This window comes from Pan troglodytes, chromosome 6 (genome assembly GCF_028858775.2).
Source record: "Pan troglodytes isolate AG18354 chromosome 6, NHGRI_mPanTro3-v2.0_pri, whole genome shotgun sequence".
NCBI lineage: Eukaryota > Metazoa > Chordata > Mammalia > Primates > Hominidae > Pan > Pan troglodytes.
Genome location: NC_072404.2, coordinates 22,579,699 through 22,603,671, shown reverse-complemented (window position 1 = coordinate 22,603,671; position 23,973 = coordinate 22,579,699). Strand labels below are relative to the sequence as shown.

General features: G+C 38.0%; 2 protein-coding genes across 3 annotated transcripts in view; one reads left to right on the top strand and one right to left on the bottom strand.

Annotated features, from left to right (window-relative positions):
• Positions 1–2,584: 2,584 nt before the first annotated feature.
• On the top strand, positions 2,585–15,011 carry AGR2 (anterior gradient 2, protein disulphide isomerase family member). Of its 2 annotated transcripts, none has more exons than XM_003318333.6 (8): positions 2,585–2,723; positions 5,852–5,997; positions 6,272–6,335; positions 6,452–6,504; positions 7,839–7,912; positions 9,946–10,009; positions 12,635–12,718; positions 14,693–15,011. In XM_003318333.6, the coding sequence occupies exons 2-8, from the start codon at positions 5,859–5,861 to the stop codon at positions 14,740–14,742; spliced, it is 528 nt and encodes a 175-aa protein (XP_003318381.1). In that variant the 5' UTR covers positions 2,585–2,723; positions 5,852–5,858; the 3' UTR covers positions 14,743–15,011. The 2 variants fall into 2 exon arrangements, with proteins under 2 accessions (XP_003318381.1, XP_003318380.1); XM_003318332.5 differs by having other exon boundaries at positions 2,587–2,741.
• Positions 15,012–21,067: 6,056 nt separating this feature from the next.
• TSPAN13 (tetraspanin 13) overlaps positions 21,068–23,973 on the bottom strand; it is a 30,785-nt gene continuing 27,879 nt past the window's right edge. The window contains exon 6 of the mRNA XM_001150657.6: positions 21,068–22,135. Coding sequence (XP_001150657.2) covers positions 22,061–22,135 — 75 coding nt within the window. The 3' untranslated portion in view covers positions 21,068–22,060. The remainder of the gene's footprint in view (positions 22,136–23,973) is intronic.

The following is a 23,973-nucleotide window of genomic DNA, read 5'->3' as shown; positions in this document are numbered from 1 at the left end:
GTCATTATCCTAATCAAATTAATGCAGAAATGGAAAACCAAACACCACATGTTCTCACTTAGTAGTAGCTAAACATTAGGTACACATGGGCACAAAGATGGGAACCATAGACACTGTGGACCCCAAAAGGGTAGAGGGAAAGAAGGGAGAAAGGGCTGAAAAAACTACCTATTGGGCGCTATGCTCACTACCTGGGTGATGGGATCAATCGTACCCCAAACCTTAGCACCACGCAATATACCCATGTAACAAACCTGCACATGTACCCCCTAAATTTAAAAGTTGAATTTAAAAATATAAAATAAAATATGCTTGAATAAATGCCTCTAAAATTATAATGTAATAAACATTTAAAACACAAAGGTACAATATCCACTTAATTACAACCATTGTTATAGGGTCCCTGGTACCAAGCTTAGTTTTACTTACTATAATATTAGACCGGTATATCAAATTATCAAATCCTACTTCAGGAAGTCCTACTCAGGTATTATCCAAAATATCTACCTGATAGCGACATATTTTTACAGTATCAGGCAAACCTGAAGGACTGATCACATGGCATCACTGTTAAAAGTGATGAAGTTTAATAGCATAAAACAAAAACCCCTCCTTTGCTTGTCTCAAAGCATACTATATGTACCATCTACAGAACCCTAGTTACCTCACACCAAGACAGATATGCCAAAGATTCCACAGCCTCAATAGCATGTGTAGGATATGTGCTAATAATTACCTCCTCCTTGCCATCCCTCAGCCACTATGACAAACTCTGGGTTTTTCCTGACATGAGAGTAGGTACATGAGTATAGAATAATTATATCACTATAATTAACTATAACAAATCAGAGACTTTTTTTTTAAGTTCCAGAGTATGTGTGTAGGATGTGCAGGTTTGTTCCATCAGTAAACGTGTGCCATGGTGGTTTGCTGCACAGATCAACCCAACACCTAGGTCTTAAGCCAGCATGCATTAGCTACTTTTATCAAATGTTATGGGCTGAATTGTGTCCCCCCCAAAAATTCATATGTTGAAGTCTTAATCCCCAGTACTTCAGAATAGGATCTTTAAAGAGGTAATTAAGTTAAAGTAGGTCATTAGGCAGGACCCACATACAATATGACTGGTGTCCTTATAAGAAAAGGAAAAAAATGACACAGACAGGTACAGAGGGAAAAACCATGTGGCAATACAGGGAAAAGTCATTTAATATTCAAAATGGTCCCATATGTTAATATTATCCCCATATTATAGATGGAGAAACTGAAGTTTTGGGGATGTTAAATGAGATCTCAGATCATCCTATGAGCAAGCACCAGGATGCAGGATTCAGATGGGAATCTCGTGACTCCAAATCCCATCCACTTGTTACTTTCAGTGGATAAGGGACTGAAGGACTTTGGTCCCAACTCTGCCCTAAACTAGTTGTGAGACCTTCAAAAAGTTATGAATTTTTTGCCATCTTCATTTATTCATCTGTAAAATGAAAGACTGGAATTGAATATTGCAAGGGTCTATATAAGGGCCTGCTAGTTTTAAGAATTTTGCTCAAATCATCGTTTTCAAACTCCTGAAGAAATTATTTCTGTAAATTCATTAGAATTGAAAGGAAATTCAGTATTTGGAGAATCACGATTTTGCCCACAGAATTCAAGGATTTATTGGAAAAATATACATACTTGCAAATGTTTTTGAAATATTATGACCTTAACTCATTTTAAAAAGTCATTTATATAGGGCTTGCATCCCATTCATTAACTTTCTGTTGTTAAAATTTTCTTCATTCTGAGCTTTTAAAGACTGCACACAACTTCATGAACAAAATACAGGATTAAAATTTTCTGACAGAAAATTTAAATTCCAGTTTTAAAATCTTCAGGGAGTAATTAAATAATCTTGAGTGGAAAAAAAACTTAGTTGCAGACCTTAGTTTTTAGGTCTGAGGAAATGGAGTAAATGGCTTCCTGCTTGCGTGGCAGGAAAGTTTGCCTTTAAATAAGAGATTATCTGTGAAATACCTTTGAACTCTGTGGAGGGAAGTTGCTGCATACATTCAATGGCAAGGCATTTATTACAAGCTCATGATATTAGGCTGTTTTTTTTTTTTTGCCAATACTTCCTCAGTTTTGAAAAATTACATGGGTTACTTGATTTGTATTTTTTTTCATACCTGTAGAAGTTAGGGTGCATTTTTTTGACAGGAGCAGGGAAGTATTGTAGAAAATAATTTTTATCATAATGGAGTATGGCAGGTTATATGACTGTGACGATCAGAATTGTGAATCATCTCTTGTGTGTTTTCAAGTAAATAAAGGCAATCTGCCCACGGGGCAGAAAAAAAATCTACAAACTACAAACTCTGTCCAATCATGTAAGGACAAATCAGCCTTCAGGCAAATCAAATGTCTTCATTCAAAGTCTACCTGGATTTGGCACTCTGCCCATCGTTTCAAAACCTCTTAACAATACGTTTCACAAATAGTTAAAAACATGCATACTGAAAAGCATACTTTTGCGATGTTATCTTTAAAAACAAGGAACTCTTTAACCCAGGGAAGATAATCACTTGGGGAAAGGAAGCTTCGTTTCTGAGTTAGCAACAAGTAAATGCAGCACTAGTGGGTGGGATTGAGGTGTGCCCTGGTGCATAAATAGAGACTCAGCTGTGCTGGCACACTCAGAAGCTTGGACCGCATCCTAGCCGCCGACTCACACAAGGCAGGTGGGTGAGGAAATCCAGGTAAGGCTCCTGACAGCAGCTTTAGAAGGGTACTTGCTGGAGTGAATTCTGGCCTCTGATTGCTATGTAAAGTTGTAGGCAATCAAGCAACAGAGAACCGCAAGTTTCCAAGGGCAATGAAGTAGGATACGGAAGGGAAATCATGGAATTTCCACAAAAGTCTTACTGGGGCCTTTCTTTGGCTAGAGCTGGCACAGTGTGACGTTCCCGAGTTAGTTCAGAGAAACGCTTTCTCGTTTGGGAAACAAAATTTCCAAGAGTAGGTGAATCTTAGGATTTTTCAAGCCTGGGACAGGGTCCAGGGATTTTCGTCTCAGTCACCATCTAAAGCTTTCTTTCCCACAGGCTAAAGCAAAGCCCCATAGGCTTCTCCAATATGACACCTCAGCTCGGATTGCCCGCTTGGAATACATTATTGCAAATCAGAAAACAGTTTTCTTTCTCTTTTTGCTGCAAAGACATTCTTGTTGCCTCTGCAATCTTTAAATTCATGGGATAGGCTATTAGAGGAGAGAGCTGGTTGCTTTCCTGAAGCATCTACAAATAGGGACACTAAAATGTCTTGCAAGTTCATTCTTTGCTAAAGACAAGAAGACAGGGATACGGTGATGAGTAAAAAGTGCTGGCTTCACATAATGTGTGTGTGTGTACCTATGTGTGTGTGTGTCTCCAAATTATCAATATTTTCCATGGAATTGTGTTTTGAGGTGGTTTATGCAGGAAATTTGCAGAGCAGAATCTATTCACATTACGAAAACTCAGTGGAGTGAATCTCAGAAAGTCACCCCAGAGCAGGATGTTTGTACAGCAGGAGTTATGTTAGCCTTCCTTGAGTCATCCTGCCGTAAAACACAAGCAATATATCAATAGTTCCAACCTGTGATCTTTGGAGATACTGCAAGGTCCTAATAGCTACTTGGAAAACAAGAACTGTAAATGGGCTAAGTAAATAAAAATGCTTTACCATCAATTTACTATTTTTTAGACTATATATAGATGCTGTTATAAATAAAAGATAAAATCAAATGTTTGTTGATAGATTCAAAGAAATTATTTGCCATATGTTTCTGAACCAACCAGTATTCCAAAAGTATAATTATTCTCATGTAAAAGTTCTTGATTTTTTTTAACATTAAAAAGAAGTCTTTATACAAAGAGGGCTGAGAATTGTTGACTTACAGTGTACACTTAGGTTGTTTTTGCAAAACTCTAGAAGACAAAAGTTATTGGCATTTCCACATCTTTATAGGTATAGAAAATGAACAAAGTATATCCCTGATTTTTGCTTACATCTTTTCTGAGTAAGACATTTTGTGCTTACATACTATGAATTAGTTAATCATTGGTCAGTTAAATACAAAACATCATTTCGATCTGGTAACTTAGCAACACTTTAAAAAAAATCAGTTAATGCTTAGCAAAGGTTTCTACTCAAGATATTAGATTATGAAAAACTTCCTGCTTAACAATAGTAATTCCTTGCAGAGTTTATTTGACTTCATTCAAAACCATTCACCAATACTAGAGTTAGGTGCTGGGGCTTCATATTTCCTTTTTAGCACTTTTAGTGTTTGGTTTTATCAGAATCCCAAATCTCCAGCCTTCCATGTTACGGCCCCATGGACAATCTTAGTGACTTGCTAGAGCAACTCACTTTGCTCCCTCCCTCCCTCCTCAGTCACAAAACTTATCTTGCCATTTACTTTCCTGTTCATAGACTTTAGCTTTTCCTGGGAATCAACTGTGGAATACCAGAAAGAAAAAGTAATTTAACTAAGATATCGGCTAGGCGTGGTGGCTCACTCCTGTAATCCCAGCACTTTGGGAGGCCAAGGCAGGAGGATCACTTGAGGTCAGGAGTTTGAGACCAGCCTAGGCAGCATGACAAAACTCCATCTCTACTAAAAAATACAAAAGCATAGCCAAGTATGCTGGCACGTGCCTGTAGCCCCAGCTCCTTGGGAGGCTGAGGAGGGAGGATCACTTGAACCCAGGAGGTGGAGGTTGCAGTGAGCCAAGATTGTGCCACTGTACTCCAGCCTGGGCAACACAGTGAGACCTTGTCTCCCAAAAAAGTAAATGTAAATTTCCTTAGCTACTAGAGTATGTATATCTATTTTCTTAAAATATATCTCTATTTATCTATTTCTATATAGATATATCTATATAGATAACTCTATATCTATAGAGATCCATATCTTTTTGTCTGTATCTATGTGGATCAATAGACAGCTATCCATACTATATACAAACAGTCCCAACTTACAGAAGTTTGACTTAATTTTTTGACTTTATGATGGTGCAAAAGCAATACACATTCAGTAGAAACTGTATTTCAAGTATCCATATAACCATTCTGGTTTTTACTTCCAATAGAGTATTCATAAAAATTACTTGAGATATTTAACACTTTACTATAAAATGGGCTTTATGTTGGATGGCTTTTCCCAACTTTAGGCTAATGTGAGTGTTCTGAGCACATTTAAGGTAGGTTCAGCTGTGGTGTTCAGTAGGTTAGGTGTATTACGGTAGTTCCCCCATTATCTGTGGGGGTTATGGTCCATGACCCTCAGTGGATGCCTGAAACCGCAGATTAGTACCAAACACTACATATGCTATGTTTTTTCCTATGCATACATATCTGTGATAAAGTTGAAATTATAAATTAAGCACAATAAGAGATTAATAAGAGCTAATAATAAAACAGAACAATTACAACAGTATCTTATAATAATAGTTAGGTGAATTTGGTCTCTCTCTCAAAATATCTTATTGCACTGTGCTCACTTATTTTGGACGCGGTTGACCGTGGATAGCTGAAACCGCAGAAAGTAAAACCCTGGGAAAGGAGAGACTACTCTGGATGCATTTTGACTTACAATATTTTCAGTTAACAATGGGTTTATTGGAACATTACTCAATTGTAAGTCAAAGACCACCTGTATTCTTAGGAAAATCCCATGGAACAGAGCTGTTTACACCAATCTCGTATGCCCAGTCTCAACAGAGCCTCAGTTTCTGGTATATTCCACCGTTGTGGGGCAACCTGCAGACCCTGAAGACTGCTAGTTCGATTTTGTTTACTGATTTTGGTTGGTTTTCCATACTAGAGTTGCCATGGAGAAAATTTCAGTGTCAGCATTCTTGCTCCTTGTGGCCCTCTCCTACACTCTGGCCAGAGATACCACAGTCAAACCTGGAGCCAAAAAGGACACAAAGGACTCTCGACCCAAACTGCCCCAGACCCTCTCCAGAGGTAGGAGTCAGCTTCTTGTTGGCTTCCAACTGCTACTTAATTGGAAAAGATTTCCTCTCTCTTGGTGCTTAAACCTGGTTCTAACCTGGTGCCAGGTTATTTTTGGTTGTGTTCCTTCTAGACTTATCACTGTTTATAATTATTTCTACTTTCTCCAGGGGTTTTTCTTCTTCTTTAGTATAGGGTCTATTATCCCAGTCTTTACCATTGCTTTTCAACAGCTTTGGGTCTGAATTTATACAAGCTTCAAATATACTGATTCATTTCATTCTAGGTTGGGGTGACCAACTCATCTGGACTCAGACATATGAAGAAGCTCTATATAAATCCAAGACAAGGTAAAGATCAGGATTACTCAGAGCTCCCTCAAAGCTCTCAAGAGCACCACCTAGTGACATCTAGATATATGTGAAATCTTACTCATTAAAATTTGTCTAATCTCTGTCTTTTAAAGCAACAAACCCTTGATGATTATTCATCACTTGGATGAGTGCCCACACAGTCAAGGTAATTTATTCTTCTAAGTATGATTTCCTTTATAGGCTTTTAGCCTTAGGGCCAGGGTTCAGATCACTCATGTTTGTATCTTTAGAACCACACTTGCATTAAAGAAAGAATATTTTATATAGTAAAAACATATTTTAAAGTGACTTCAAATATCTCCACATTTTGTAATAACCATTGGTACATATTTTGAAAAACTAGTTTTAGGATTCATCTTCAACTTCTTGATTTCTCTTACAGTCCACATTCAATACACCAGCAAATACTGGCTTTATCTTCAAAATATATCCTTAAACCAGCACCAGCTTCACGGGCATGAAGCCTGTGCCATCTCACAGGGCCTCAAGCTTAGAAGGTTCCCACACTTGGTTTAAACTTGGCTATCATTGTCTTAAAAGTCTTAGTAATTCTTCAACAAGGGGCTCTACCCTTTCATTTTGCACTGGGCCCAAATCCAACCACTTCCTATTGCCTCCATGCTACTGCCCTGGTCCAAGCCCAGATCAGATCTTGTCTAGACTACCATAACAGTCACCTAACTGGCCACCCTACAGCCAGTCCACACAGAAGCCAGAGTGAGGCTGGTAGACATAAATCAGATTCCATCACTCACGTGCTCAAGTGGCTTCTTATCACATTAAATCCAAATTCCTGATCACAACCTATGAGGCTGACATGATCAGGCCAATGGCTATCTCTCCCTTCCTACCACTCTCCTCTTGCTTTCTTCACTCTCTCCAGCCTGGCCTTCGTGCTGTTCCTCCCACAGGTGAGCTCATTCCCACCTCACAGCTATTGCTTTTGCAGTTCCCCCTGCCCACAGTGGCCTACCCCAAAATGGACCACTCCCTCACTTCAACGTTAGCTCCTCAGGAAGATCTGCCCTGACCACTCACAGTTTTTAAACCCTTCGCTTTGCTTTATTTTTCTTCAAAGTACATATCTCTACCTGAAAGTATCATCTACTTATTTCTTTGTTTATGGTTTGTCTCCCACACAAGTATTTGAGCTCTATGAAAAAACACATGCTTTTTTTTTTTTTTTCACTGCACCATCCCTAGTGCAGAACACAGTGCGTAACACATGGCAGCCATTCAATAAATATGAGCTGGAGAAAAAAATGAATTGATGAATGAATGGATGAATGAGTGAATAGAAAGCAGAGGTAGTCAATGCCATAGATATTACTTCACTAATCATTTGCTAAAAGGCCAAAGTAGAATACTGTACTTAAAATGCAATTCAATAAATAAATAAAATGTAATTTAACTTAAAATAGAACAAAGCTTTTAACCAATGCTAAGATGGATGCTTAATGATTTTTCTTTATATTATAGCTTTAAAGAAAGTGTTTGCTGAAAATAAAGAAATCCAGAAATTGGCAGAGCAGTTTGTCCTCCTCAATCTGGTTGTAAGTTTCCTTTTCATCATTACTAACATTTCTCTATGGCTCATTACTTGAAATGGATTATTCATTTTTTCCTATACATCTTAGTTATACTGCATTAACTGGGATTGCTTCCAAATATCCCATCTCATAAATTAGAGAGAAAAAAGATATTTCGTTGTATTAATAATCCATTTGGTGTGTCTGTTTTTATTTAGTAATTAATCATCTTAGTTTGTCTGAAAAATTCTCTCCCGTAGTCAGAATTTTTTCTGTTGCTGGAAGGTTTTTGTTACTTGCTGTGCCCGTCCCTCTATAGTCCTGGCTTCTCTACACCCATTCTTAATCCTGGTCATCTCTTGGGAAGAGACAGCTCTCTGGCTTTCCAACTCTAATCATGCCTCTTGTGCTTTAGCTTCATGCATTCCCACCTTACTTCACCACCACCACCCCTCACGGTGCTCAAGCTTTCTGTCTCGGCAAGTTCTTTTTACTGTATACAAATGTTTCATTTTCCTTCTAAAAGCAAGCCAACAAAAAAATGACTCTACCTAATCATATGTCCTTTTGAGCCCCCCGGCCCTTCCTCTTCACAGGTTGGCTTCCTTAAAGACCACTTCGCATCAGTAGTTCTTCCTTGCCTCTCTTCCATGGGCTCTTCCTCTTCCTACTCCTTAATGTGAGTGACGTGATGAATCTCTACTTGACCCTTTTCTCTTTCCATATTTTGTATTCAGTGAACAACTTCGTCTACAACTGCCCTTAATCAATTCCGACACACTAATAATTCCTACATCTTACCCAAACATGAAACAACTTCCAACTTGTCTATCCAACCATATTCCAGATATCTCATAATCAGCTTAAACTCAGTATGTTCCTCACTGCACATTAATCATCTTGGTTTGCGCTTTTCCAACAGCTCTTCTTTCTCTATTCCCTATTTTACTGAAAGTGGTACTGTGCTAGATTGCACTCTCCTACTTACCTACAGCATGCAATAAGCCCTGTGCTTCTAAATTCCAAGAATTCCTGCTATTAGTCACTTCTCTATAAACTCAGGACCACTATTTTAGTAAGCCTCTTTCACTTTCCCTAGCTTACTGTAATACTGCTAAATGGCTCCTGGTCTACAAGATAAACTCTGTCTAATCCCACATGGCTGTCAGAGTAGTTGCTTTACAGACCAAACTGGGGTCACAGTGCCTCTTCTAACATCCCTCCAGTGGTTCTTAACTATTTCTGAACAAAGGAAAACACTATGGCATGGTGTGCAAAGTCATTACTAAGCCGGCCCCTGAAGCAGCTCTAGCACCTTCTCTCGCCACTGCCCTCGTGCATCCCCCCAACTCAGTCCTTCCCCAGCACTTGGCCATAGGAGAAAATGCTCCACCTGTCTTCTCCATACTCTTCCCCCTGCATGAAGTGTCTTTCTTTTCCACGTAACTGACTCCTGTTCATTTTTAAAGATTCCTCCTTATCCACTTCAGAAAGTCCTAGTCGGGGTGGAATCTGCATTCTGGGCTAAATGTCTTGCTCAAGGCAATCACCAAACCTGCATATCCTACACCATAACATTTCACCCACTGAATCCTCAATATTCATTTTCCTACCTGTATCTCTCAATAGAGTGTGCATTCATTAAAGATAAGCACCATGCCTTGCTAAATACAGTTCTAAATAAAAATTGATAGATGAATACTCAAGAAAATCCCGTACTTGTCTCTGTAATTTCTCTAGAAATGACATCTAGAGGATGAAATAGCCTCTTATTTCATCCAAGATGTCTTCCCCAAACACAGTAACTCCTTCCAAATTCTCCCTTAATTTTTTCGCTCTTTATCACATCCATTCAGCACTTTGTCTCATGTTCTGCTCTATCTTATTTATTATTTCATGCTTATAACTTGTCTCCTCATCTATACAATAAACTCTTTGTGGAAGAGTTATGATATCTTGAGATGCCTGGCCAGAAATGGACAGATTCTTGTATTAACAAGTTTGAAAATGACTGAAAAGTAAAAGTAAACTAAAAGATGCTTTTCTTTTTATTTTAGTATGAAACAACTGACAAACACCTTTCTCCTGATGGCCAGTATGTCCCCAGGATTATGTTTGTTGGTAAGTGGAAGTGACAGTGACATAACTCGGAAACACATACCAGTGCTGCCATCTTCCTTCTCTCCTCCCCACTGTCCCTTGCCACTTTGCCATGGCCAATGTCATCACTAAGCTCTAGCAAGGAGTATGACATTCCTTTAAGTTCCGCAACATATTTTCTTTAGAAAACGTGAGCTTTTACCTATTTCCACACAACACTTTCTTTTCTCACATGCTAATTGTAACTTTTCATCTTCTGCTATAATACTTCTGAGAACAAAGCACCCTATTCACTATTTAAACATATTGATAAATTTCCTGAATACAAGAGGCCTGCAAATATTTATTTTTTAATCCAGCAAACTTTCACTTTGTGTGTTAGATTTTTCTGACATTTTTTATCATTATTTTTAAGAAAGTTAGGAATAAGGCTGGGTGGCTCACGCCTGTAATCCTAGCACTTTGGGAGGCCAAGGCCAGCAGATCACTTGAGGTCAGGAGCTCGAAACCAGCCTGGCCAACAAGGTGAAACCCCATCTCTACTAAAAAATACAAAAAAATTAGCCAGGCGTGGTTGCAGGAGCCTGTAATCCCAGCTACCTGGGAGGCTGAGGCACAAGAATTGCTTGAACCCAAGAGGCAGAGGTTGCAGTGAGCCGAGATGGCACCACTGCACTCCAGCCTGGGCAACAGAGCGAGATTCTGTCTCCAAAAAAAAAAAAAAAAAAAAAAGGAATATGAGGTGGGAAAAAGAAATGAAAGGAGCCACATGCTCCTTCCTGCCACCGGTACTTTTCATGTGCTTTTTCCACTTCCTTCTCTGTCCCCCAATTTCACATCATTAACTCCCCAGTCATCATTATTCATTGACCGAGTCAAATCCTTACTATGTGCTCTTGTAGTCATATTTTCCTCAGGTATAATTTTGCAGTTTGGGGGTGGTTATGTAATAAATATTTCCCACATTGGACTATAAGCCCCTATGGCAGGGACTGTACCTATTTCTGCTCACCATGATATTCCCAACGTGACCCTGCAGTAGGCTCTCCGTCAATATGTGTTTAATTATTGAATGAATGTACTGAGTTTGGCTTTGTTCAAAGTCATACTGATTTAAGGACAATCCATAATGAAATCCATCACTTACAACAATTCATGCTAATCATATGATTCACCTGTGTAATTCATTAAACGTTTACACTGAATGTACAACGCAGGGAAAAGAAAAACAAGAAATAGAAAAAAAGGAAGAAGGCTGAACTAAAGCACTAATTTTATAGGTTTAGTTTTGTCAGAATTTAGAACATTTGGAATCCTAACATTAAAAGGGCATTTATAGATTGTCTGTTCATACCTTGTACAGGAATTCTTTGTACAGCATCCCTGTGGAAGGGCATTTTAACCCACATTCAATTCCTTCAGTCCTAAGAACCAGCTCCAAGGCAGCTTGCTCTTCTAGCTCCGTAGTAGCCACCCTGACTACATGTTTGAATCACCTGGAGGATTTTAAAGATCAAGTTGCCCAGGCCACACCTCAAACCAATTAAATCAGAATCTCTGGGGGTGGGAGGCAGGCATCCATAGTGTTTACAGCTCTCCAGATGATTCCAATGTGCAGCCAGGTGAGCTGCTAGTTGGGTATTTTAAAAGACCTTCTTAGGTTAATTTCTTACAAAGATTAGACCATGTCTTTGTATCCTCTGCACCAAACAAAAGTATAGTTGGTCTTAAATCTGGTGAATAAATGTACATCTGCTTCTTGTAATTTATGTGTCTGGCCTTAGTCCAACATTCTGAAATGACAGATTGCCCACTCCAGTACCAGCGACAGACTTTGCAAACATGCAGATGGTTCTCACATGTCTTCCTTGTCTCATTTTCAGGGCACGTGTCCTAGGTTCTTTCGATTACGTCTCTCAAGGCAAGGTTTCCAGATCTCTCTGTATCCTCACGCTTCCCTTTTGGATGCACCTTAATTTTAAAATACCCCTTTTTCTCATTAATTAGATCACTTCAAGTTAAATACAAAACATGGCAAGATGGATTTAAATTTAGAGGGATATAAGTATACATAAGAGAAGACTAATCTCTCCTTTTAAAAATGCAGTTAATTAACAATAAAGTAAAATATAGTGAAGGTACTATATGCTTATTTGAACTTTGCTGTTGTTAAGGACTTGCATTCCTCTATTAATTTTTTTTTAAAAACTCGTTTTGAAAACTAGCATTGGATGTGGGTTTCCAATGATCTAGAAACATGTAAACTACAACATAATCGTTTCAAGAATTTAAAATAATTTTGCAGTAGAGAATGTTAATGTTTTCACCAAAAAAAAAAAAAAAAAAAAACCATGTCACCCCTAAATATATATTATTCTGTTTTCAGGTTGCCATAGATAGAACAGAAGGGTTCATAACCTTTTCCACAAATAGCACTGCACAGCTGTTGATGTTTCCAGCCCTGCATTTGCTACTAACTGCCAGGGGCTGGGTAGTAGAGTGGATGGATCAGAGCTCCTGTGAGTGCAGACACACTCCATTCCCTCACGGGACATGAATACATGAACTTCAGCTCCCCGGGGCAATAAATACAGGTTGTTTGAAAACAAACCATTCCATTCCCCTTTGCTTCATTTATCTTTGCAGACCCATCTCTGACAGTTAGAGCCGATATCACTGGAAGATATTCAAATCGTCTCTATGCTTACGAACCTGCAGATACAGCTCTGTGTAAGTGTTACCTTCAATTCGGATGTTGCCCAAGAGTTGAACACCTCTATTGCTGTAGTGATGGGACTAGAGGCTGCATGGTGAGGTGAGAGAGAGCTAGGCTTAGGGACGCCTCAGACTCAGTTTGACCCTAACTAGCCTTGCATCTTCGGGCAAATCACACTCTCTTTCCATCTCAGGTTTGTTTGTTTTTAATCTCAATTGAAGATGAATTATTTAGATTAGGTATCTTTTTCTCTAGGAGAATTCTATGACCACATTACCTGATTTTCAGGTTTTCTGTTAGGTACACTAGCACACACTCCTTCTATCACAGAACTGAGTGTAATAATTGTAATAATCTGCATGTCTTAATTTTTTAAATAACAAAAGTGAAAGAACGTGCAGTCCAGCTTAAAATTAAATTCAGGTTCAATTTAAAGATCAGTTTCAAAGATGATCCAAATGATTGCCAAGAAAATTACCTTCCCTATGGTTGCCATCAATGGAAGAGAGACAGAGAGAGAGAGAGACACTGACTTAAGGCAGATGAGGTACCTCAATGCAACGCTGTAGCTAGCTGTGACATCTGATTAGTCCTCTGGGAAGAAAAGTGGGTTTTATCCTAGGAACCAACTCTGATCAATTAGTAGTGGCTGCCTAGAACTGCACTGTCCAATATGTTAACCATTTGCCACATGTTGCTACTTAAGTTAGAAATTCATTCCTTCAGTCACACTAGCCATATTCCAAGTGCTCAATGCCCAGACACTGAACATTTCCATCATCACAGAAATTTCTATTGGCCAGTGCTGACTTAGAACGTCATGTTGGGAAGAGAAGTGAGGCCGTGTCTAGGAAGCAGGAGAGATCATCATGGTCCATTAGCAATGTTTCCAGTGTGTGCTGGACCAGGGGAAGCACATTCCAAGTAGTGTCAGCCATTACTGAGATAATACCATACATTTTAATAAGACTAAACTCTTAAAAGGCACGTGTCCTACACAAGTAATATCACAATCCCTTATAGAACAGGCACTTAATAATTAAGATTTGTAGGAAGAGTGAATAAGTGGCTATTCAATGCCTATTGAGTGGACATCTTATTTTTAGTAGATCACATACCTCATTTTGATGAATTGCTGTTGAAGAAACAGTGACCCAGAGTTTGGGCTCCGGAACAGTAGCTCCATTACTTGTTAGCTGTGTGACCTTGAGCAAGCTACTCAGCCTCTCTCTGCCTGTTTCATTATGTATATATAAAGTTCTAATTGTGTTTGTATGAGGATTAAAGAATTCATCTGCATAAAGCACTTGGTTTGCTATTATTTATATTTCCCCTACTTCTAAAACAATTTACACACACCTACTAATAGACATTTCTTTTAAACATGATTTAAATTTACTTCTAAATGAGCCAAAATTATCTTCTGCTGCTAGAGCTTATAAAAGGATTCTTTTGGAAGTGAGGGTTGGAGATGAAGGATCTGGGAAGGAATGAATACACTAGAAAACTAGATTGTCACAAAACCCATTTCATATAATTTTTTTAAATTACAATAAGATTACCAACTATTCACCTCATGATAAAAAGCATCCTATCAGGCTGGGCACAGTGGCTCACGCCTGTAATCCCAGCACTTTGGGAGGCCGAGGTGTGTGGATCACTTGAGCTCAGGAGTTCGAGACCAGCCTGGCCAGCATACCAAAACCCCATCTCTCCCAAAAATACAAAAATTAGCTGGGCATGGTGGAGCACACCTCTAATCCCAGCTTCTCAGGAGGCTAAGGCTGAAGAATCACTTGAACCCAGGAGGCAGAGGTTGCACTGAGCGGAGATTGCACCACTGCATGCCAGCCTGAGTGGGAGTGAGACCTTGTCTCAAAAAAAAAAGCATCCCATTAAATAATGAATTGAGCATCCAAGTTTGGGGTTTATTATATCGATATAACGCACGATGGTGTCTTGACTCTCCTGCTTTTATCCCCCATTAGTGCTTGACAACATGAAGAAAGCTCTCAAGTTGCTGAAGACTGAATTGTAAAGAAAAAAAATCTCCAAGCCCTTCTGTCTATGTCAGGCCTTGCGACTTGAAACCAGAAGAAGTGTGAGAAGACTGGCTAGTGTGGAAGCATAGTGAACACACTGATTAGGTTATGGTTTAATGTTACAACAACTATTTTTTAAGAAAAACAAGTTTTAGAAATTTGGTTTCAAGTGTACATGTGTGAAAACAATATTGTATACTACCATAGTGAGCCATGATTTTCTAAAAAAAAATAAATCCTTTTGGGGGTGTTCTGTTTTCTCCAACTTGGTCTTTCACAGTGGTTCGTTTACCAAATAGGATTAAACACACACAAAATGCTCAACGAAGGGACAAGACAAAACCAAAACTAGTTCAAATGATGAAGACCGAAGACCAAGTTATCATCTCACCACACCACAGGTTCTCACTAGATGACTGTTAAGTAGACACGAACTTAATCAACGGAAGTATCAAGCCATGTGCTTTAGCATAAAAGAATATTTAGAAAAACATCCCAAGAAAATCAGATCACTACCTAGAATCAACTCTGGCCAGGAACTCCAAGGTACACACTTTCATTTAGTAATTAAATTTTAGTCAGATTTTGCCCAACCTAACGCTCTCAGGGAAAGCCTCTGGCAAGTAGCTTTCTCCTTCAGAAGTCTAATTTAGTAGAAAGGTCATCCAAAGAACATCTGCACCCCTGAACACACCCTAAAGAAATCCTAGGAATTGGCCTTGTAATCGATTTGTCTGTCAAGGTCCTAAAGTACTGGAGTGAAATAAATTCAGCCAACATGTGACTAATTGGAAGAAGAGCAAAGGGTGGTGACGTGTTGATGAGGCAGATGGAGATCAGAGGTTACTAGGGTTTAGGAAACGTGAAAGGCTGTGGCATCAGGGTAGGGGAGCATTCTGCCTAACAGAAATTAGAATTGTGTGTTAATTTCTTCACTCTATACTTAATCTCACATTCATTAATATATGGAATTCCTCTACTGCCCAGCCCCTACTGATTTCTTTGGCACCTGGACTATGGTGCTGTATATAATGCTTTGCAGTATCTGTTGCTTGTCTTGATTAACTTTTTTGGATAAAACCTTTTTTGAACAGATCTTTTGGCATTATTAATTTTTCCAGGGATATATTTTCAATCTTTTCTATCTCTCCTAGTGACTGCTATCATTAGTAGGTGTTGAGCATATACTGCTGATTTAATGACATACAAATCTTCAGCAAAAATATCACAGGTTAATCAGCTCCCTTCTCACAAGTAGATAACTTACATGTGCTGAAAAAGGTAAAACATTCCATTTAAAAAGCTCTCTGAGGGATAACAAGAGGAAAAAGAGGTTTCCCTTCCATAAACAAATATTTTAAATGACAACTTCTAAGTGATTCAAGTTTCTCCTATAGTATAGCAAAATATTTTTTCATTGGGCGGACGTGAAATAAGGTTAACTTCTTAAAATGTATTGAATGGCAAAATATCTTAACACATACAAATACTTTTTAAATATAAATAAATATTTAGGAAATCAAATGTTACAGCTGTAAGGAAAATAAGTCCCCCTTTTAAAAGCATTGAAGAAACACAAAGCATGAGTCATTAATTGACTCTGTCCCATCAGTCTCCTCTGCCACTGAGAATTTATCCTAAGGAAATCATTCAACAGAAACAGTTCTGTCAAGATGCCAATGGTAACATTATTTAAACGTACCAAAGAAAAGCAACCTCCCAAAAATATAACGGCCACATGGTATATTAAGACAAAATGCACTATGTTGTCATCCATAAAAATAATAAACATAATGGCAAAACAGAAAAGGCCTAAGTAAAAAAGAATTTAAGACCTTCTATGCTATAATTGCAACTACAGGAAATGTGTACATACAAGGTTAAAAACAGAACTGAGGTCAATCGTGGTGGCTCATGCCTGTAATCCCAGCACTTTGGGAGGCGTATCGCTTGAGCCCAGAAGTTCGAGACCAGCCTGGCCAACGTGGAGAAACCCCGACTCTACTTGAAATACAAAAAAATTAGCCGGGCACAGTGGCCCATGCCTGTAATCCCAGCTACTCGGGAGGCTGGGGCATGAGAAACCAAGGGAGGCGGAAGTTGCAGTGAGCTGAGATCATACCACTGCACTCCACCCTGGGTGACAAAGAGAGGCTCTGTCTCCAAAAAAAAAAAAAAATAGAAGATACAAACATGGTTGTTCTAAACTCATTGAAATATTAGCAATGCCTGTTCTTTCTACCAAATCCCTCTTCTGTCATCTCACAATCTATCATTTGCATTTAAATAAATTTCAAGTGAAAGTGTATCTTGACTATTTCTCTGACTACAGAGAAGTAGAAGAGTACTAGAAGACTGAAGAGTGCTATTTCAAACAGCCAAATAAAAATGTTAATAACATAGTGGGAATAAAAAATGGTGCAGCCATTTTTGTTTTGTGGAAAACAACATGGTGGTCCCTCAAAAAATTAAATATAGAACTACCATCCAACCCAGTAATTCCACTCTTGGGTATATGCTTATGAACTAAAAGCAGGGAACAGATATTTATACACCCACGCTCATAGCATTATCCACAATAGCTAAAAGGTGGAAGCAACTCAAGTGTCCATCAATGGATGAATGAACAAACAAAATGTGACATATACATACAATGAAATATTATCCAATCTTGAAGAAAATTCATGGCTGGGCACAGTGGCTCATGCCTGTAATCCCAGCATTTTGGGAGGTGGAGGTGGGAGAACTGCTTGAGCCCGGGAGTTCAAGACCAGCCTGTCCAACATACCAAGACCCCATGTCAATGAAAAAAAAGAAGAAGAAAGTTCTGGCATATGTAACAACGTGGATGAACCTTGAGGACATTATGCTCAGTAAATAAGCCAGTCACGAAAGGACAGCTACTATACAATTTCACCCATATGGGGTACCCAGAATCGTTTTCATATAGAAAGTGGAGTGGAGGTTGCCAGGGGAAGAGGGGAATGAGGAGTTATTGCTTAATGGGTACAGAAGATTAAACGTTATGGAAATGCATGGTGGTGATGGTTGCATAACAATATGAATGTACTTACTGCCACTGAACTACAAGCTTATGAATGGTTAAAATGATAGCTTTTATGCTATATGTATTTACCACAATAACAAAAATTTCAGTTTTATCTGAGATCCAATAGCTTAGGGAGAAAAAAACAGGAATTAACTGTTAAAAAAATGTAGCTAACATAAATCATCTGTAAACGTCATTTACACAGACGGTCAACATGCCTAATTAAACCATTTTTACCAATTTCGGAACAACAGTCTTCTTCAAATGATCTTCCATGACTGTCTAAATCTGTTTTCTTTCCTTCTTGAATTCAGTAATTCTAAGTAGTCTACTGAGAACCCTCTAACTAGCAATCACTGATAAGAATACCAGTCAGGAGAAAAATCATTAAAAGCTCTAAGGCAAGAATAGAACTTCCTTCAGTTCAAGGACCTTGACTTCAAAGTCCAAGTCAAGTCAGCTTAACCTATTAAAAGGCTACTTGTCAAGTTATGACTCCATGATCTATGAAAAGCAAGATCCTAAAAGTAGGCAAAGTGGTTTCACCCTCCAAGTGATGTCAAAGTCCATTCTTTGACATATATTTTAACTCACAGGCCTCAAATCCTCATCTGAAAATGAATTCCAAAAGCTGGTTTTCCTAAGGAGAGTGATGAGAATTGGCCTGCCACATGGCAGAGTTTGATTTTCCCCTTTCTCATATTTTCAAGAGGTATTTCAATGACTACAATTGCTCAGCTTTGACATTTAAGAAAAACATCCACATGACAAGCCCCGTTCCCTTCTCTCCCTCTCCTCTTCTCGTGGAGTGGAGGTGTTGGGGAAAGGGTGGATTGCGCTCTTAAATTTATTTAGAACACAGTCACTAACCCATATTGTAATTTCATTTGGCACAGAAAGCCTGGTCTAAAAATTATTTTAGTCCAAAACGTACCAAATACAGAACAAAACTTTACACCAATCCCTTCACTTATCCAGAAACCTGGAAAAGCTGGTTTTTAACTTTATTGTCATCTCTAATAAAACAATTCACACATGAATGATCACGTCTGTACAATCACAGTGACTAAAAGTGTTTTTCTCCTATGAAATACTATGGAAAAATTTGATTCTAACTTTTTTAGTACCAGCTAAAAATTGAAACAGTTTGACGTATTTAGTGTATTTGCAAAATAATGAATAAACTTTAACAGAGTTAAACAAATATTTAGAAAAATTGTAGGAGGAGGTTTTGGCTCAAGGAAACGAAGAACTAAAAGCCACACTTCTGGTTTCCTTTCCTTCTATGAAAGGTTCCATTCAGCAGCATGTAACTTAGGTTGAACATGCGAAACTGGTTTTCATACCAAACACATTGTTGCTTAGATAACAGAGTATCTGAGATGAATTTAAGCTACAACAAGCTCAGATTTTAGAAATTACAGCTGAACTCTTTCTTCCTTTGAATTAGTATTATATTCTCTATATAAAATTTAACCCTTAACATCAAGGCTGACTGGCCAAATGTGCCAAAAAACATTCCTATAAATGGAATGTGCAAATAGAGAAGAAGAGATTTTTTTAAGCAGTACGGTTCCTTTTTAAAGAAATGCTAGGTTTGGGAAGAAAGGACATCTTGTGTCTACCCTGATCTGAAACTCATCCTCCTCTGACACTATGTGTTTGTGGCAGCATTTCTGTGCACTTGGGCAGTGGCCCTCTCTCATCCTGGGATCAGGATGACCTTTGCAGGATCATAGCAGGGCCATCTGGGATTCAGGACTGACTTATTCAGAGGGTTTTCCACTAAATATGCACCCCGACACAAAGATCACAGGAAGCATCACAGAAGGTGTTAGGTAATCTATCACCTTCAGATCTGCCAGAGAAAACAGAAAGCCCAGACTCATTTGACAGGGACAACCTTGGTGCTTGAAAATGTGTATTTCTTGAGTGGCTAACTGTCATTACCCACTCTTATAATCCCATAGTTTAGTAGTCCTAAATATTCATACTTCCCAGACCCTGACTTTCTTTTTCATTAACTTATTTTACTAAAATCTTAACATCTTAGATATCATTACGTTTTGTTTTATTTAATATTTAGATATACATGTTTTTCTTAGCCATAATGATTTAAAATCCTAATTTAATGAACTCAATTTCATGAAGCCTTGAGCACGATTAAATGCATTTTGTCAGCACCAGGCTACTTTCAAAAATGTGTTTAGACTTCTCACCCTGACAGCTGTTCTCTTTGCACTTTGCTTTTTAAGTAACACACTTGAGGAAGGCTGACATCAGTCAATCTATATTTGAGGACCTTCCTTTGTTAGAATTTCCAGGATGCATCATTTAACTTCAGCATGAAGCATACTGTGTTGACCCAAATAAGGGCACTGCAATTAGAGCACAAACCAAGGTAAGGGCTGATTATGGAACAGCCTTTCCACATATAATCATTTGTACCAAGGAAAGTATTAAATTAGGAGATTCCAGGGCCTTATAATAATTTCAAAATGTAACAAAACAAACATGGAAAATGCCAAATGCCTTAAAGGAAGACAGAATTTTAAAACCTCCCACCTCGATGGCAGGTTAATAGGTGCAGCAAACCCCCATGGCACATGTGTACCTGTGTAACAACAACCTGCACATTCTGCATTTGTATCACAGAACTTAAAGTATAATAATAAAAAATAATAATAAAATCTCCCTTCATATGTCACTTATAATCTCATCTTATGGTATAAGTGGGGACACTGTTAGGGCTACCCCAGAGCTCATAGGACATTGTGAAAATGGCACAATTCTGTTTCCTTGGAAAATTAGCTAGTGTTGCAAAGTCACGGAAGTGACAAACCTACAAAATGCTCTAAAACTCTACAGATCAACCATTTACCCTCTCTCGGTCTAAAAACCTAGTAAGACAATAAAATACCACATGCTACCTAGAATGTAAAACAAGAAATTAATAATTTTTCGTAATGGGAAAGAACGTATATATTTTTCCCAAATAAATATTAATGGCTTCTCTTTTTAGAAAAACTTTTTCTCACCATGGAGATAATATTAGCCACTGAAACATTTCAAGAAAGGATTTGAGGATGACTACCAATAGACATTAATGCTGGAAATTTATTTCCACAGCTTGATTATACACTAAAATAGCAATACCCAGCTCTAAGTCCAACAGAGAGAAGCTAAAGCAGAAAGAAAAGAATTCCACCTCACTTAATTCATCGATCAATTCTTCCATTACTTTCTTTTAATTCAAACATGCATACACAAAGAAAGGTTTCTGTCCTTTAATTTTTTAACAGAATATACAGAGCCACACAATACGATTTCAATTTCAAATTATGGGAGATCATATTCAAATATGCTTAGGTTTGACAAGTTGCTGTTACAATACTGAGAAATTTCATGAAAACGGTATTTAACAATTTTTAAGATAATCAAATATCTTTTTGCTACGTGGGCCAACGCATTAATACTAACTTGTTTAAAAATGCAGTCTTTTAGACTTCAAATTATTATAAAACAATATCAAGATCATATAGATATACTTCCTGATTACTCAAAACTCGTTCCATTCTGATGGAGGCTGAAGGTAAATGTTATTATACATTAGAACATTTCATGAAACCACTTCTCCTTTGCACTTACCTGTAAAAGTCAAAAATTAAACCACAATTTCCTAAGACATAACTATTTCTAGAATACATTGGTGTAATCATAAAAGACTACAAGTAAATTATCATTTTTATACTAACACTTTTTACCACAACACATCTTTCCTAAAAAGACCAAAAAAAATTGGGAATTTGGATTTCCCTTAACATAACAGGATCTCATACTTTCTGATTTTAATAAATTTCCACTCTTTTTCCAGTAGGAACTATCTACACAGCACAGTGCTACATATAATTATACCAGTGAGATGTACGTTCAGATTCACCATATAACCAACACAGTGGTACCATACAAAGTTTTTCTGCAGGTAAAAATGCTAAGAAGGGCCACAGTGGACAGTGCCCGACAATGAATACAGTAAATTCCAGGTGCCACCGAGCTTCAGAGACCACAAGTTTCAAATATTTTTCAGCAACGGAGAAAGAAAAAAACATGTAGAGAAACATAGAGTAAAAATATATAATTCCACTGTCAATAAGGTACTTTTCCAGATAGTGTTTCCTTCCTTAAACTGGCAAATGGAGCTTAACAGAAAATTACAGAAAGTGAACAAGATCATAATACGAAAGGAAATCTTCCTTGTTTTCCCATCAAAGGAATGCACTAGGATTCGCACGGGGGTCTTTCTGGTTCCTGTATCTGTAGGTCAGCCAAACACCCAGGATCTGGAATGGGGAAAAAAAATAAAATAAAGAAAAAGAAAGTAACATTTATGTATATTTATTCAGTTGATCAATAAAATAACTTTGGACCCTCTGAATCGCTTTGCATCTTTTGTTCAACGGGGAGAGATTTTTTTTCTTTTTGAAATGAAGTAAACCAAATGACGGGCACTGAGAAAAAATTAAAACGAACACTGTGGTAAACTGAATGACTGGCCCTGAAGGATGTCCACGTCCTAACCCCTACGACCTGCAAATATGTTACCTTACACAGTAACAGGGACTTTGCGGGTGTGGTTAAGGGTCTCAAGATAAAGAGATTATTACCCAGGTGGGCTCAATGATATAATCACAGGGGGACACATATGACGGAGGCAGGAACGACAGAGTCAGAAACACGGAGAGAAGACACCGTGATGGCAGAAGTAAAGGGAAATAGAAAGAGAAGCTGCAACTCTCCTAGCTTTGAAGATGTAAAAGGGGGGCTGGTGAGCCTGGCCTCCACAAGGTAACTTTATTTTAAACTTTTGATCTCCAAAACTGTAAGACAATAAGTTTGTGTTGTTTTAAGCAACTATGTGTGTGGTAACCCGTCACAGCAGAAATATGGAAAACTAATACAAAGTCAAAGTAGTCTAAATAGCTAAAATTGCATATATTTTGATAATTCAGGAATAAACTAAGTTCAGTAAAATTTAAGTAACAGCAAAAAATCTTAAAATGAATAAATTTTCCAACACAGAAATTTAAAATGTTATAATTCCTACCTCTCTTGGTAGGAAGAGATGAAGCTGTTACTGTGCCATTTCCAGCACCAAGTTCACTAAATTGTTAGCCAGTATAGTTTTTTAAATTAAGAAATGTGTGCTCTGTTTCTATTTCAAAGTTGGTGTATTTTAAATAAATGAAAATTGTAACTTTTTAGACTAAAAAAGATACAAAATTTTAATAGAATAAAATGAGTTTTAAACTGTATCTCCCACTTTATACGCGTGCCAACTTTAAACCTAAATTTTGTTTATGTGACTTTGTAGCCACCATTAGCCCTTTTAAACTACTTCTAGAGAGTTAGGTAAGTCCCAGATTCTCTCCATTGACCACAATAAGAATCCACAAATTACTGTAAGATTCATAACTGGCAGTGTTTATAGCTGGTGGACTGAGGTCTGCAGGTTGAATCAAGGAAAGGTAAGCCTGATTTGAAGATGTGGAAAGTCATCTGTTTTGGAATCCATCTAATGGGGAAAAAGAAATTTATTTAACAAACATAACAAAGAGTTCTTTATGAAAGGTACCATTCTACAAACTACAAATTCATATAATCCTCCCAATAGCTTTCACAAAATAGATACTATCAATATCGTCATTTTACCAGTGAGGAAACTGAGGCAACAAGAGGTTAAATAGAATAATCACACAGGTTCTCAGTGGTAGAGCCCATGTTCAAACCTGGAGCCCATAAACTACCCCACTTTTGTGGTTTTATTCGGTAATCTGACATGTCACTGGCTGTTCTCAGCCACACTAGCTGTTACAACACGGGAATACTTACATATCTGTAGTTAAACAACTATTTCTTTGAGTCCCCCTGCCCCACCTCAATCTGCCCAAATATCACTTGCCAAAGCTCCCCACCTTGGAAATTTTCAGCACAGGGAGCTTCTGGTCAGAATTTTTGAGGATGTTAATATTTTGACTATCACCCCTGGATATATGCTGAGAGGGTAAATCACAGTCCTTGGGGGAAGAAAGCAATCAAACAAACTAAACACTCATAATCCGGAGCCACATTTTACCAGAATTGTATTCCTCCAACTTGGCTATAAGTGCCAAAAGGGGAA

Excerpts from the sequence above, each read along its gene's own strand:
- AGR2 (XM_003318333.6), top strand. The coding sequence starts at position 5,859 with ATGGAGAAAATTTCAGTGTCAGCATTCTTGCTCCTTGTGGCCCTCTCC. Across the intron at positions 6,505-7,838 it reads TGAGTGCCCACACAGTCAAG|CTTTAAAGAAAGTGTTTGCT; the intron begins GTAATTTATTCT and ends TTTATATTATAG. Across the intron at positions 7,913-9,945 it reads TTGTCCTCCTCAATCTGGTT|TATGAAACAACTGACAAACA; the intron begins GTAAGTTTCCTT and ends TTTTTATTTTAG.